The 16,441-nt window shown below is 39.5% G+C and overlaps 1 protein-coding gene across 2 annotated transcripts in view; it reads right to left on the reverse strand.

Moving 5' to 3' along the window:
• Positions 1-16,441, reverse strand: part of dachd (dachshund d) — a 140,641-nt gene that overhangs the window by 13,397 nt on the left and 110,803 nt on the right. For both annotated transcript variants that reach the window (XM_058083047.1, XM_058083046.1), the window contains exon 6: positions 16,263-16,394. In XM_058083047.1, the coding sequence (XP_057939030.1) occupies positions 16,263-16,394 (132 nt within the window). The remainder of the gene's footprint in view (positions 1-16,262; positions 16,395-16,441) is intronic.

Here is a 16,441-nt window from a genome sequence, read left to right on the forward strand (position 1 = left end):
AACGCTCCGTTAAAAAAAAGAAAATCTCTCTCTTTCTCTCTCTCTCTCTCTCTCTATATATATATATATACATATGTATACAGTATATATTAGGGGTGCTCCGATCGATCGGCCACTGATTGGTATCTGCTGATATAATTGAAAAAGCATAGTATAGATATCGGCCGATACTTGCTTTATAACGCTGATCCCCTCCGCCACTGCTGGCTCAAAAAATAGTCTTATTTAAAGGGAAATCCCAATTAAAGGGAAATTTCACACCTAATCTTTTTGGTGTTTTATTTATGTACGTATTATTGTTTACCAACAACTTTACTGTACTGTACTGTACTGTACTGTATCTGTAAGAAGGACTCAAGCAAATTTGGATTTGACCAACTATATCTGTTGATCTGTCATAATCCAATATGACATTACTACTACTGCATTACAGCTATCAGGAGAACCGAAGTACACATGGGAAGGCGCTACCTGGCCTGGCCCAGGAAGGTACACTGTATTCACACACACAGTCCGAGCAGCTGAAATGATGCCATGGAGGTCTCTGACAAACCTCTTGCACTTTTGTGGTAGCGTGGTAGCGATGTGGTCTTTCAGGTGGCAGATACGTTTGTTTGTGTGCTCCATGTTTTTTTTCTCCCAATTGCAGTGCAATTGGTGCAACTGGAATGCAAAATGGCTCTAAAAGTGAATGTTTGCTTACAAGTGAGCTCAGGGGAAGTTACGACAAGCCGTTAACGTCACAGACAGGAGAAGAAGGGAGTGCTTGATTTGCTTAAGTGAATTTCCATGATGTAGGATTCCTAATTTATGAATCATATATTTAGAATCAAATATTTCATTGTTATGTCATTGAAAACCTGTTTACAATCGTCTGTCAATAGGGTTTTAAAAAATATTAGAGGCCTCTAATAATACTGTAGTCACCTACACATTTATTTTTGTAATATAGTAGATGCAGTATGATCATAAAAAAATAAGCCACATCATGTCACAGTAAATGTGTTCCAGATGTGTTGAGGATGGGAAGTAATGTTGGGATTTCAAACTGTAGTTGAGTTTTAGCTTGTCATGAGTTATTATTATCCATCCATTAATTTTCTGTACTGCTGATCCTCACGGGGATCGCGGATGTGCTGGAGCCTATTCCAGCTGTCTTCGGGCGAGAGGCGGGGTACACCCTTTGACTGGTCGCCAGCCAATCACAGGGCGCATATAGAAAAACAACCATTCACACTTACATTCATACCTATGGACAATTTGGAGTCGCAAATTAACCTAGCATGTTTTTGGAATGTGGGAGGAAACCGGAGTACCCAGAGAAAACCCACCAATGCACGGGGAGAACATGCAAACTCCACACAGAGATGCCAGAGCGGGGAATCGAACCCAAGTCGATGCTATAAAAGACTGTTTTTCCGGCAATCAAGTCTGGTGCTCATTTCACCAAACAATTACTGACTCCTACTGACTAATGTAGAATACTACATTCATAATGTGTATCGTCTTTTAATGCCTTGTACTTTATTTGTATTTTTTATGCTTGAAAATGCATAGTTTAACAAATACACACATAAAAGATCCAATTTGCAACATGCCTCAGCCTAGATCTCTCCAAGTGATATACATAATAATTATATATATTTGTTATACATGTAGTTCTAGTTTGTCAAGTCAGGCCTGTTTTAGTGGCACAGCAACAACAACACAACAACAAGAAGGCGAGGAGTGAGAAAATTAACTGGATAGGTAATTCATCACCGCGAGCACGCTGTCAAGGACTCCCTCTGCAGCTATTCAAAGCAGGAAGATGGAGAAAGGAGGGAGTTATGGAGGATGGTGGTGATGGTGGAGGAGGTGGGGGGGTCGGCTGCTTGTTTAAATTACGGCGTTCCATTCAGAATGCATTGTATTTATTGCGTCCCCCTTTTTTTTATTTGTGGCTCCTATTATCCAGCAGAACAGTTGTGCGTGAAATGTTATTGGTGACAAGAAGGTAGGGGGGGAGTGACCCGACCGTTATTTTTTTTTTTTTTTGAATTATTATTATTTTGCATGTGGTATTTCATTTCATAGCAACGGGGTCCTGGATCGTGGATGTGACCATCACAGCTGCTGTTGGCAGTCTCGCCAGCTCCCCCTCCCTCCCTCTTCCTCCAAAATATCACCTGGAAGCAGAGCGCTCCATTCCGCTGGGCCCCCGTCGCTCGCTATAATTAAGTTGAAGTCGGCAGTTGTGAAGCGATTGTGAGGAATAAACACATGCCAGCGTTTTCATCCAAGAAGAGGAAAAAGGAAGGGGAGTTACGGGGGAAGTGGGGGGGTTCTCGATCATGTTTTACTTGCATTCTACATTCAACTTCCATTATTCCTTTAGACATCCTGTGGACATTTTGTGCCATTTATTCAGTTGTGTTGAATGAATAGCTAACACTTGCCAAAGGATATTCTTTTGTAAAATATTGTAAAAATGTCATTTTCTTAAATTAGCCTTGAATGGCACAAATAGTGTCATAATTGTTCCTCATGCTTAAAAATGTCCAACTGAAAATGCAATTTTAATCCCATATTCATCTTAACATAAACTACAGCCACACTTTCCATTCTCTTTATTTATTTCTTTACACACCCTCCTGTTTTCTTTGCAAAACGCTGCATTTTATGAACAAGCTCCTGGTGGAAATGTTATCTGACAAGAGGCGCTGTACGCTCGTCGGAGTCTGTCGAACAAAACACGCTGTTTGCTTTTCCCACGGCGTGACAGGTTGTTTCCCGTCGCAACAAAGCCATCAAATATTCCGTCTGATCCAACATTGTGTCGAGAAGCGGGGGAGGCCCAACGCCGGAGTTTGTTAAAGCAATGATTTATGATTAATGCCGGCTCAGAATAAGGGGGCGACATAGCGCCACTAGTACAAATCAATTACTAAAGCTCGTACTGGCGGGGTCTCTCCCCGAGGCCTGGCTAACATCCCTCGTTGACAAGGTGATTTTATCGGAGGTGGGCGATGTCTATATCAACTTGAGTAGCGGCCAACTTGCGTTTTTTTTTTTATCTTTCATTCTTTGTTTTATAGCAATAAAATGGGACTTTCATGTTACTGTAATTTATTTCTAGGGGTTCCAAGAGTGACCAAACTCACTTATTCGCTTTTCTTTCCTCTTTGAAGTCATTGGTCGACTTTATAGTTCATGCAGTCTACTGTACTTGTCAAGAACCATCATCGCTGTAGTGTTGGGGGGGGTTACATCACAGTTTACAACTTTACTAAAAGGTGGAAGAGAAGTGGCACTGTTGCCTCACGGAAAAAAAAGTTTGATGCCTTTTTTTAATTGTTGTTCATTCAGTCTTTGAGCATTCTACTTTAAATGTGCACTTTTTATTACTTTAAATAGAAATTCATTCATTCATTTTCTATACCGCTTATCCTCACAAGGGTCGCGGGTATGCTGGAGCCTATCCCAGCTGTCTTCGGGCGAGAGGCGGGGTACACCTTACACTGGTCGCCAGCCAATCACAGGGCACATATAGACAAACAACCATTCACACTCACATTCATACCTATGGACAATTTGGAGTCGCCAATTAACCTAGCATGTTTTTGGAATGTGGGAGGAAATTGGAGTACCCGGAGAAAACCCACACATGCACGGGGAGAACATGCAATCTCCACAAAGAGATGCCCGAGCGGGGGAATCAAACCCTGGTCTCCTGGCTGTGTGGCCAGTGCGCAAACCACTCAATCATCCGTGCAGCCCTACAGAAATTGATATGTGTGTTATATCAACTTCCATATAACTTTGTATTTTTTTTTGTAATTTGTATTTTTATGTTATATTGTATTTCTTATACAACAAAATACAGAAAATAAGAACTATACAACATATTTACAACAATAAAAAATACAATAATAAATGTTAATGTAAAATATATAATAAAATAAAAAGAATAAAATTAATGTATTAGTATATTATACATAGTTTTTACAAAAATACATTCACATTTTAATTTTAACCACTATTAATGATAATATAATATTGCTATTAGTATTATCAGAATAAATAAAACCTCTTACAAACATTTTTTAGGCTGTAAATATTTTTGAAAAATACAATTATTTGTCCAATATTTTTTTTTTTTTTAGCAATGGACATTTTTCATTTCATTTGAATCCATGGCTGTAATAATATATATTACTTACAGTGGATGCTTTGTAGAGCTGTGTGAAAAATTTCAAGTCAAGCCAAGCCGAGATATGGCGCCACCTTGTGGTGCATTTGTCAGAAAAGTAAGAACAGGCGACACAGCAAGTGTGCATGTTTTGACAAATGTTCACTCTTCTGGGTGAGTTAGCTTACACTAACAAATCTCCACTAGTTAGATATTAAAACTAAAAAAAATACACTAGTCATGTGGAGAAAATACCCCACAACATAACGTATATTATTTGTATTATTCTAGTATTTATTACTAACATTCTGGCTTACTTTATAGAGGTGTTTTCTATTGCTTGTGTGGCATTTTGGTTTATTACTGCCTGTCTGGCTTAGGTGTTTTATCTTGAACACCCCATACAAAGTACTCTATAATGTAAGCTACACAAGCAATAATAAATAATATCTCATCACATTGATTTGAGCCTTTTCGGTGGCTGCCGATGTCAGGGCTTACGTACCCAAAAAGAAGAACTCTTCCTTGCATGCACGTTAAGTGGCGTTCGAGGTCCTAATTAGAATCAACTTAAAAAAGTAACCATGTGTGAAGACGTCTATAGAGACAAACGACCCACCCTTATGTATATGAAGTGTGGCGCTCCTAATAAGAGCAGATTATGAGCTACAAATTGAACTTTAGCGGGAGGTGGAGCGTCTTTCATCGTGCGCTCAGTGGCGGCAAAGACACGCAAAGAGATGCTAACTGCGTTGACTTCCATTCAGGAGGAAGATATCTAGTCTTTTTATGTGGCCCCGTGTCATATTTATTGCATAAAGGTCAGAGTGTTCATTTGTTCAAAGTCAGCATTTTCCCTCCCTCCTATCCGCCGTTGTAATAAATGCAGAGGACTGTGTCATTATCGGACCTGGGAGGATTACAGGCTCCGTCGACTGTGATGACTGCATAAAAGCATGCAGGACTTTTTTTTTTTTTGTTTCCGTTTTTTTTTCTTCCTGGGAGCTCTTAAATGAAAGGAGTGGGAGGCTTGATAAAATGGATGTTTTGCAGAGAAGTTAGCATTAAACAGTGGCTTTACAATCTCACCTAAGGACTCCAACACCAAACTGTAAGAAATGAATGAGAATTTATCTCACAGGAAACAATGGAAATAGAAATAATCTCTTCTGTCACCATCCTAAAACCGTTATTAACGGTACAGGTCATGTTATATTCCTTTTTAATCATTTTAATGGGCAAAAATAAGTAAAGTAACATTAAACCGGTCACCCTCTGAAGACAGAAAGTAAAAAAACTAAGTCCTGACAAGCTGAATTTCATGCTTGTCATTAACCATTATGCAACATAATGCAATATTTACATTAGCATCTTCTCTGTAACATTATTGTAAGTAATCAAGTGTGATGCTCATATTACAAGTACAACAACATGTATCAAATTTAAATCACATTTTTCCAAAACAATTTTCAAGGCTATTTTTCAGTAAAATGTTGGTTTCCGCTCCAAAGGCATCGGTTGAAACGTGTGCCATAAGTAAAACCTTTCCAGTTCAAATTTAGAAATGTGTGTCATGTAAATGTGGAATAATGGGAAAAGTGGATCATTTTGGAATGTGAAAAAGCTTGATAGACTGACTGTCCTGAATGAGCTAAATGTTTTGAATCAACTGAGACGTGGTTAACGCGCAGATCTCACAGCGAGGAGACCCGGGTTCAATTCCACCTTCGGTCATCTCTCCTCCCACATTCCAAAAACATGCTAGGTTAATTGGCGACTCCAAATTGTCCATAGGTATGAATGTGAGTGTGAATGGTTGTTTGTCTATATGTGCCCTGTGATTGGCTGGCGACCAGTCCAGGGTTAGGGTTAGACAGCTGGGATAGGCTCCAGCACGCACACAACCCTCGTAAGGATAAGCGTTATAGGATAAGGATGGATGGAAAATTTCTCTCTTCATTTCAGTGAAAACTTTTGGGTGAGAAATGTGAAATTTGAGGAAAACTGGGACCTTTTGTAATGCACAAAAAAAAGGCAGCCAACATGTCCAAAACAAACTGAATGGTTTGACATGATTGAGAAATGTGAAAGTTAGAAAAGTCCTCCACTGATAGAAAAATGGGGAGAAACATGCAGGTGGAATAGTAAATATTGTGAAAAAAAAAAGGCCGGAATAACAATTAAAATTGCTGGTGCAAAATAACATGGATTTCAGAATTTAGACATTGACGCAATAGAGGACAAAGAAACACTGCATACGGTCTATATGGTATTTACTAGTCAGAGTACATTTTTTGAGTACTCGTCCACAACTATTTTGATATAAAATTGAACCTTGGTTGTCATCTGCCCCATTTAGGGTGTCTTCTTCCACCGATCACAAATATGTGTTTTAAATGCCTTGTACTTGTATTATAATTATTCATTCATTCATTTACTATCGCTTTTTCCTCACGAGGTTCGCGGGGGTGCTGGAGCCTATCCCAACTGTCTTTGGGCGAGAGGCGGGGTACACCCTGGACTGGTCGCCAGCCAATCACAGGGCACATATAGACAAACAACCATTCACACTCACATTCCAATTAACCCAGCATGTTTTTTGGAATGTGGGAGGAAACCGGAGTACCCGGAGAAAACCCACGCATGCACGGGGAGAACATGCAAACTCCACACAGAGATGGCAGAGGGTGGAATTGAACCCTGGTCTCCTATCTGTGAGGTCTGCGCCCTAACCACTCGACCGCCGTGCTTGTATTATAATTAATTTAGCAATTTTCACATGTGAAAATGATTAATTCAGGAAAAAAGGTAACATTAGCTTACATATGCATATGTTTTTACTAATATTCGTATTCAATATTTTTTGGAAAAACCATAATAGACTGAAGCCACAAAATTTGAACGAAGTAGGAGTGGCGACAACTGTACAAGCATTGCATACATGTTGGCGGGTCTGCATTACTGGCGGTGTGTTTAGATCAGAGCAGGCTGTGTTAGCCCAGTCACTAATCCAGCATGGATGCGCCGTACTTGACGATGATGAGAAAATAAACAAAACAAGGAAGAACTTGAAAAGGAGCAGCTTATGGAAGCACTTTGCAAATCCATTAGTCGCTTTCACAGTTATAAAAATACTTAAGGGGCCTTTTAATCGTGGAGACGTGTTAAACGCGCGGAAATCTGTTTTGATAACATTATTCGCAGCGCGGCGGAATTAATAACACTTCATTTGCAGACAGAAAGAAAAGCTGGCACTGGTATTTCCAGCTAAAGAGATTAATTTCCAAACACCTAATTGACAGGCGGGGGGATAAGCAACATGCTGTAAGGCTGCAAAGTCAAGGTGACTGCAATAGTTAGGAAAAAAGCTTTCAATAAAAAAAAAAAAAAAACAGAATAGAGAGCAGAGAAGAAAAGGAGGGAGTTACAGAGTGAAGGGAAATTAGTCCTGGAGCACTTTTCCAACCCCCCCGCCCTCTATTCTTCCTCTCTTTATTAGAATGATTTACTTTCTCACTGGAACGATATAAAAGCTGGCGTAATTATCGCCGAGTGAAAATTTAAAGGTTTGACTCACAATGTCCTCAAGTCCAACAGATAAGAGCGGCTCACCATTGTATTCTGTTTTGTGTGTGTGTCTGTGTGTTTTTTTTTATGAGCAGCAGCCCTGGTGAGTCTGTAAACGAGCATGGCCGCTTGCTGTTTACCTTGGCGAGGCCCCCGCATGTGGCCCAGCGTCCCTTAATTACTGTTTACATGCAAATATTAAATAATGCCGTCTCCAAAAGTACAGAAATACATATTCAGGGTCAACCTTATCTGTCCGCCGCTAAGATGTGTATTTGTTTTGAATCGCAAATTCTGCATTGTACATAATCTTCATAATTGCTTAATGCTGTTGTTGTCCAAGGGCGCCGGCGATGCTGCAATCTGCATAATAGCAGATGCTCAGATATGTAAAACTCACCTTGTGTGCTCTCAGGATAACAACATCCCCTCCCCAAAAAAACTGTTATTGTTCAAAAAAACATGAGATGCTGCACGAGTGCTGAATAGAACTAGAAATTATACTTCCCTCAAGAAATTAAGAGCGAAAGTAGAGTAAAAAATGAGAAACTAAATAAACATATTGAGGAGTGGTTAATACTAAAAGTACACACTAAGAGCGTTTGTTTGAATGTCGGTATTCCGACAGCACAGTCAGGACTTTTCCGGACTTTTTTCGGAAATAATCTTTGGGGGCGGCACGGCGGCCTAGTGGTTAGCACGCAGACCTCACAGCTAGGAGACCAGGGTTCAATTCCACCCTCGGCATCTCTGTGTGGAGTTTGCATGTTCTCCCCATGCATGCATGGGTTTTCTCCGGGTACTCCGGTTTCCTCCCACATTCCAAAAACATGCTAGGTTAATTGGCGACTCCAAATTGTCCATAGGTATGAATGTGAGTGTGAATGGTTGTTTGTCTATATGTGCCCTGTGGTTGGCTGGCGACCAGTCCAGGGTGTACCCCGTTCACGCCCGAAGACAGCTGGGATAGGCTCCAGAACCCCCCGCGACCCTTGTGAGGAAAAGCGGTAGAAAATGAATGAATGAATGAATCTAACCTTTGTATTCACTTCATTCCGAAAGAAAAGTGCCAATCCGAATGAATATAATCGGATTCACAGGATTTCCCCAATCCGAGGTATTTTGTACCCGCTCAATCGGAAAGTTGTCAGGGTGTGTTCTTTCAGCGCATGCTCAGCTGCGACGTAACTCTCAGGTTTTGAAAATGGCGGCGAGCGGTTATCACTGGACTACAGCGGAAAGTTCGTTTTTGATACAAACTTTAAAAGAACTGAACGTTCAAGTTGCGGCTACGGCACAGTCAGGACTTTTCCATTTCCTTTTTCTATGGTTATCATCACATCTTTGTGTTCTGTGCCTGCTGTGGTCAAGCTTGTTGACGTTTGTCGCAAACAACGGTGAATCCAATCAAGGCGAATGTGATCATTCATCTCTCCTTTGATTCCGGACCTGTTTTTTTTTTTTTTTTTTTTTTCCTGACGGTCCATATTTAGCGAGACCGTCTGGCGTGCATCTCTGCCGGGCTGAGTAAAGCACTTGTTCATTTGCAACGAAGGGTAACATGAAACAGGGCCGAGCGTCCTGATGGACAGGCAGATTTCACCTTCGCCAGTGAATGATAATGCATTATTAAATTTGCCTCTCCGCTCGCTAGATACACTTAGCTGACCACAGCATATTTATCTCCCCATCCGAGGCGGCCGTCTTGGCAGGGAGAGAGCATTCTGTCACTTTTGAGGCATTTCAAAGATTAAAAAGAAGCTCTCTCTTTTCAACGTCCCTAAAAGCATCTCCCCCCCCACCAAACCCTCGCTTTACTTCCACCTCCACCTAGTGAAATGTGATTAGCGGGGAGATGGTGTCACGCGATGGAACATTCATGAGCGGGAGAACAAATATCCAAATGAACTCCTGGCGTCCTGGAGGAATAGCCCCCCGCTCGCTGTGCACCATCAGCATTCTCGCTCGCGCTCCAAGGTTGGAAAAATTTGATTGATCCTCTATTGAATTATTTTTTTTGCACTCTTTCATTTCGACGGCACGCACTTGACAAGTTGTTTGATCACAAAGCATTATTGTCTGCCAAGTCACATTTCGGGGGCTCTGATGGCTAATGATCTCGCCTCTCTACCGACCGCAGAGGAAAAGTCAGGTAGTCAGCACCCTGTTTGAAGCTGCAAGCGCCAAGGACACTGGGACGACCCGATGCAACATGCTGCATTAAAAGGCAGCCACATGAAGAGGAAAAGAAGGCGCTTACGCAGAACATGTCAAACTTTTAATGATAGACATAAGCGTCAATGTCAGGGAAATAGCTTTAAGATTTAAGACTACAAAGGGGAGTATTCACACTTTTGTCTTTTTCATCTTTTGTCCAACATGACCCCGAAATGTTAACACTAGCGAGATTCATTCATCACAGTGAAACCTCTAAAGTCCAACACAATTTGCTCCAAGTAACATTTACAAATATTCTTAACTGTCATACATGTAGAAAGATGGAATTTAACATGGTGTATTCATTCATTCATTCATTCGTTTTCTACCGCTTTTCCTCACTTGGGTCGCGGAGGGTGCTGGAGCCTATCCCAGCTGTCTTTGGGCGAGAGGCGGGGTACACCCTGGACTGGTGGCCAGCCAATCACAGGGCACATATAGACAAACAACCATTCACACTCACATTCATACCTATGGACAATTTGGAGTCACCAATTAACCTAGCATGTTTTTGGAATGTGGGAGGAAACCGGAGTACCCGGAGAAAACCCACGCATGCACAGAGTGTATTAAAACAAAAATAAAGTAAAACTACATTGCCTTTCAAGATGACAGACGCAATTGACGCAATTTATCCAAAGTTCTGTTTTGGGACGAGGTGGATCCATTCCAGATTGAACATAGATACCTGATGCATGAACGTTAATGTCAAGGGTGGGTTTCAAACTTCCTTGGGTTTGGCAGACCGACCTGCGTTCAGTAGCCACGTTTACATGGACCCAAATATTCCAATTCCAAATATACACCTCATTCCGAAAGAAAAGTGCCAATCCGAATGAATATATAATCGGATTCACAGGGGTGGAATATTCCTTTCCCCAATCCGATTGAGGTATTGTGTACCCGCTCAATCGGAAAGTTGACACAGACGTCTCTCAGGTTTTGAAAATTACGGCGAGCAGTCATCACTGGACTACATCGGAAAGTTCGTTTTTGATACAAACTTTAAAAGAACTGAACGTTCAAGTTGCTGCTTTAAAAAAAGTGTAGCAACTGTCCCAACAACCGTGGTAATCACACTCTCGTCCGCCATCTTTGATGAATCATGTGATGTTGTTTACATTTTACTGCGCATGCCCCATTGACTATTCCGTTTGATTATAGCGTTGCATGTAGACAGGAGATTGGAATATTCCTTTCCATGTATACACTGTTTTCTGGTACGTCATTCGAAAAGAGGAAAATCTCCTCATGTAAACGTGGCTAGTCACTGCCCTATCTAAATGGAACATTGTTTGCCTTATTTGGGTGTTTTTTAAGGGCTTTAATTGTCAAAATAGGTCAAATTCACCCCAAAAGTGCAGTTTTTCTTTAAAGGGGATTAGGCTAACTTTTCTACTTTTACTACATAAAGCATAACGCAAAGTTTTTGTGGAATAGACTGCATAGAGAGCACTTTTTTCCCCCAACACTCTGTATTGAGTTGTGGTCTCCTATAGAGCAGCTACACACAATAACCCGCAAATAAAACTTTTTTAGATTTTCCAGAATCTGCACCTATTCCATCTGTATTTCCTTTGATTTGTGCTTGCTGCCAAAACTATCTCTTTTAATTTATTCCACCAACAACCCGCCTCCAGGCGCTCTGATGTGATTGGTCACACGCCCAAATTGCTTCCTAACTATGAACCATATAAGGAAATCTGTCCCTCTGTGACATCACAAAGGTACAGGTTTACAAAGCCTTCTGAAACTGAGCGTTTTGAGCCACTCCAAACTTTTTTCATGGCTCACTTCCAAATGCGCAAACCTCATTAGCCAAAACTTTGGCATCGTTTAACACGAGAATACAACATTTTAACTACATTTATAGGTCAGAAAAGTGGAAAAAGCATCATAGGTCCCCTTTAGTGCAACATACAGTATAACCCCATTTGTTTCCTTTCAATATATAAATATCTCCAGTTGGGTCAACAAGGCAAGAATATGTTTACTGACTCAGTCTTTCTCTTTTCTCGCCCACTTTCTTTCCACCATATCTTCTATACCTCGGTCAGCAAAGTTCTCGCTTTTCTTGTGTGAGTGTGAAGTGCCTTGAGATAACTTTGTTGTGAATTACCACTCAACAAATAAAACCGGTATGGTATATGTACATGGCATTGGGTAAGGTAGGGTAGAAAATGTGAATTATTATTTTTTTAATTTAGCCTCAGATTACTCTCTAATCTATTCTATTCCATCTCCTTTGTTACATCTTATTAAGACAACAAGGTTTATCCTCGCCTCTGTGTCCAAACTACTTTTTCACTGAACATTTTTTTAAATTTATGAGTAGCCTTAGCTACTGTTGTGAATTGCCGTTAGAGAAACCTTCACTCTCTGTTCAGCATTTTGGCAAGGAAAGGCTTCAGGTTGAATGGTAACTCCTCTACTCTGTTACAGTGTGCATGCATATAAAGTAAAACATGTACAAAGTTAGAGTGAATGAATGACTGAATAATTTATAAGTTTCAGTATGAACTTTCTGTTTCTCTCTCCATAGCCTTTCCTCCATTTTCAATATTTTCAAAATGGTTTGTTTGAGGTTTTTCCTTCCCTCAGTCGCCAAAGTGCTTTAAGGTTTTTCCTTCCCTCAGTCGCCAAATTGTTTTATGAGATTTTCTCATACGTGAGGAGACTTGCTGACTTTAGACAACTTTTGTTGTGAATGGCTGCTAAAGAATTAAATCAACTTGACTCTTAAGTGTTTTAGCGTCAAAGTAAAGGCTTTTATCTCCCTTAATCAAAGCCAACGGATGCCATGATGCACTTAAGAGTCACAGGAACCTCCATTTCTTCCTTTATGAGCATAGAAAATGACCAAATGTTCCTCTCTAATTCAGGTCTTTCTCTATCCTCTGTCTCTATACAACATTAAGACAACCGGTTCGGTTTGAGCGTTTTTTATGCCTTGTCACCGAAATGCTTGCTTTGAGGAGCCTGGAGATAACTTACGTCGAGTATTTTAGCGATAGTGGAAAGCAAGCTCCTCAAACCGATTGTGTTAATGTTGTATAGATCACACTGTGCATGCATATGGCTACCATTGGTCAACAAGTTTTTCCTTGCCTCTGTCACTAAAATGCTCCCTTCCTTGAATGTATGAGTAGTCTGCTCCATGTGTAAATGCCTTGAGGAATAAAAACTGACTCCTCTCAACCTTTTTAAGCGACGGAGGCTCAGGTAGACGGTGGAGTCCTTCAGTCCGTCATCCTGTACGTGCATATGGCTCAAATTTCAAAAACACCTTAGAAACCCAAGTCAAGTGTTTGATGTCCAAAGTGGAGTTTTACAGCCAAAAAAAAAGGCTTTTCCTTTCCTTTCGTCTGTCGTGCTACCTGCTGTTTTTCACCAGACAGAGGCTTGTCGGAAGCAGACTTTTAAACGTTTGAAGGCGTTCAATTAGTCACATGTGAGATAGCTTTATACTCTTAAAATACACATCATGTGATGTCTCTCTCTTGTTGGACCAAATACCAAAAAAAAAAAAAAATCCAAACCATCTGGCTAGTCTAGCGCTAGGTGACACATCTCCGAACAAAGAGTGGCTGACTCTTTTTCCGGAAGGGTCTCCATATGAGTTGAAGGGATACTCCATTTTCTCCCGCTGCGCTCCAGATTAATTTAATGCTCTGCCAGGATCGTAAAGATCAAACAAGTGGGGCGATATCATTAAAGCGCGGCAATGTTATCGCATTTATCTAAACAAAGTGATGCGGCGACGATGATGAACAGGCTCTAATTAAAATGCTCGCCATAAACAAAGCCTCAATGAACAATGGTTTATTTTATTCATCTAGTGCGTTGCGTGTCACATGATTACACTTGGATATATCTATCATTAATTTTATTCCCTTCACTTAAAGCTTTTATTGGAATTACTTTGGTTATTAGCTAGTTGTAATGTAGCGACGGGGCGACAATCTTTCTCATCTCGCTGCATAAACCTGCGCATGTTATTCAAATGGCCTCATTTATTATGATAGCTTCCTCATGTAAATTGTGCTGACTGCTCGCCCTTGCACAGTCCTCATTAGACTAATGAAAACCTTCAAACAGAAAAAAAAAAAAAAAACTAAACAAGCTGCCAAATAAAGGTTCCGGGGGTTATTATGAAAATTACAACTGTGGGAGCTTTGCGAGGAGCTCTCTCTTCATTAATTCATGCTCAGCAAATTGGTAACTAATTTAGTTGCACTCCTATGCATTAATGGGTTATTTTGTTAAAAAAAATGTACAAAAAAATTCTACGGAGCAAGACCTTAGAGAGAAAGAGCAGAATCTTAATCAGGAATGGACAAGGCAGAGTGTGTTAATTTGCTTTTTGCAAAAAAAAAAAAAAAAAAACTGTTGAGAAAATGATGGTTGATAATCAGACGAGGCACTTCTGCTTTCTGGCCTTGATTTCCTGACCGGTAACCATTACTGTTACTTTCACCTAAACCCATACTTTGACCTTTGACCTATCTAAGTATATATATATATAACATTTGTTTTACATGTTTTGTGTAACTAGCCACATTAAAATGGTTATACAGTATATTTGATATCTGTTCCAGGACTTTATTCACATTTTACTGGTAATCAAAGTGGGACATAATAAAGCAAAGTAATAGCAAGTCATCTATTGTGTAAGGAGATTTATATCGCTGCAATATAAGGAAGATCTGTGACACACACACACACACACACACGGAGTTTGAGTTTTGTGACCCATAAATTGTGTTCATGCTCCTGCTAATTATTCCCATTCACTGCTTCATACCCTGTGAGTGAAGGGCTAATAGTGATTTTCATGTCAGCCTATCCAACAGGGAGCAAGAAGCCCAATGATTTCCACAGTGGTTCTAATATCATTATCACCTCGCCCCACCCTGCATCACCCACTGCTTAGCATCACAACCTACGCTGCTCCCTTTAAAAACCAACAGAGAATTGGAAATTCTATTATTTGATGCCCTTTTCCGGGAGTATAGTAATACAATAGAAACCCCTGCCACCAATTAATACAACTACTCAAGACCGGGGTGCATCACTTGAACATTATTCACCCATCCCTATGGTACATGACAGGCTGAGCTAGTACATTAATTACAATGTCAAATTAAAGGGAGGAAAAAATGTATACATATATTAATAAAAAAATGAATACAATAAAAAGTATAACAAAGAATTGGAATGAATGGGGAATTTAAAAAATAAAGACAAAATAATTTCATACAAACAATATATAAATTGTTAATAGTTAAATTAACAATTTTTGTTACATTTTAATACAAAATAAAAAAATATGTATTAAATATATGAAATGAATAGATAAAAAGTGACTTATAATACATTAATTCCAAATTAATGAATTCATAAAATAATAATAATAATAATAATAATAATAACAATAACAATAACAATAACAATAACAATAACAATAACAATAATAATAATAATAATAATAATAATAATAATAATAATAATAATAATAATAATAATAATAATAATAATAATAATAATAATAATAATAATAATAATAAAGCACTGAAGAGTTCTAGCTCCTTTCTTGTCCTGTGCACTATACCTGTATAAAGTTTAATTAACCCTGGTTAAGTAGTTTTTGTGTAATCCTTCGAACTATCAATAAACAATAAAAAAGTCATATTCCCTTCAAAAATAGCAGCCTTTTAGGTTGCTTTCCTAATGGCATGGAGATTAAACCTTTTAAGATCACCTTTTACGTTTCCTTTTAATCCATTTTCAGATTAATTTTCTGACCTTTCATTTTCATCCAAAAAAGGTTACGTTCTGGGACAGTTTGACAAAACTTTTTGACCTAATTCGACCCCTTCGAATCCAGCAATTAGCCTTAACCAGTGAGAACATAATAATCCCTGAAAAAAAAGATGCAATTTGCTGACGTTACCTTAGCTCAAATGAATAGATTCCTCTTCATAGTCCTTTACTAACAAGTGTATTACACAGCACTGTAGCAACTGAACCAATGTTGTAATATTATTAAGCAACAAACTGCTGCTGATGAAGTCATTGCAAACAACAGCCCTGCAAATGAGTTTCACACTAACTGCTGAATGTTAAAGCACATGTAGACACATGGTGTAAAAAAAAAAAAAAACAAAAAAAAACACATTAAGAGGTTGCCTACAGCCACGGCTGATAATAATGTACATATTTGTTAGAGGCATGATGATGGCATGTTATGAATGAAAAACGGACATCCTCAGTTGAGGATCCTTTTAGATAATGAAACCCGACTGACCTTTCTCAGCATGCATCCTTTTCACTTCATGGCTCATGTCGTGTGCAAGGTCTCCCTCTTTAGGCCCAGGTGGGATGTTGGGGGACAAGCCTAGCAGGGCCTGGTTCATGGACAGGCCGTTGTGATGTGGCGCTGAGGACAATAACAATGTGGAGCGGACAAACATGACATTTAAGAAA

The sequence above is a fragment of the Doryrhamphus excisus genome, chromosome 9 (genome assembly GCF_030265055.1).
Source record: "Doryrhamphus excisus isolate RoL2022-K1 chromosome 9, RoL_Dexc_1.0, whole genome shotgun sequence".
Taxonomy (NCBI): domain Eukaryota; kingdom Metazoa; phylum Chordata; class Actinopteri; order Syngnathiformes; family Syngnathidae; genus Doryrhamphus; species Doryrhamphus excisus.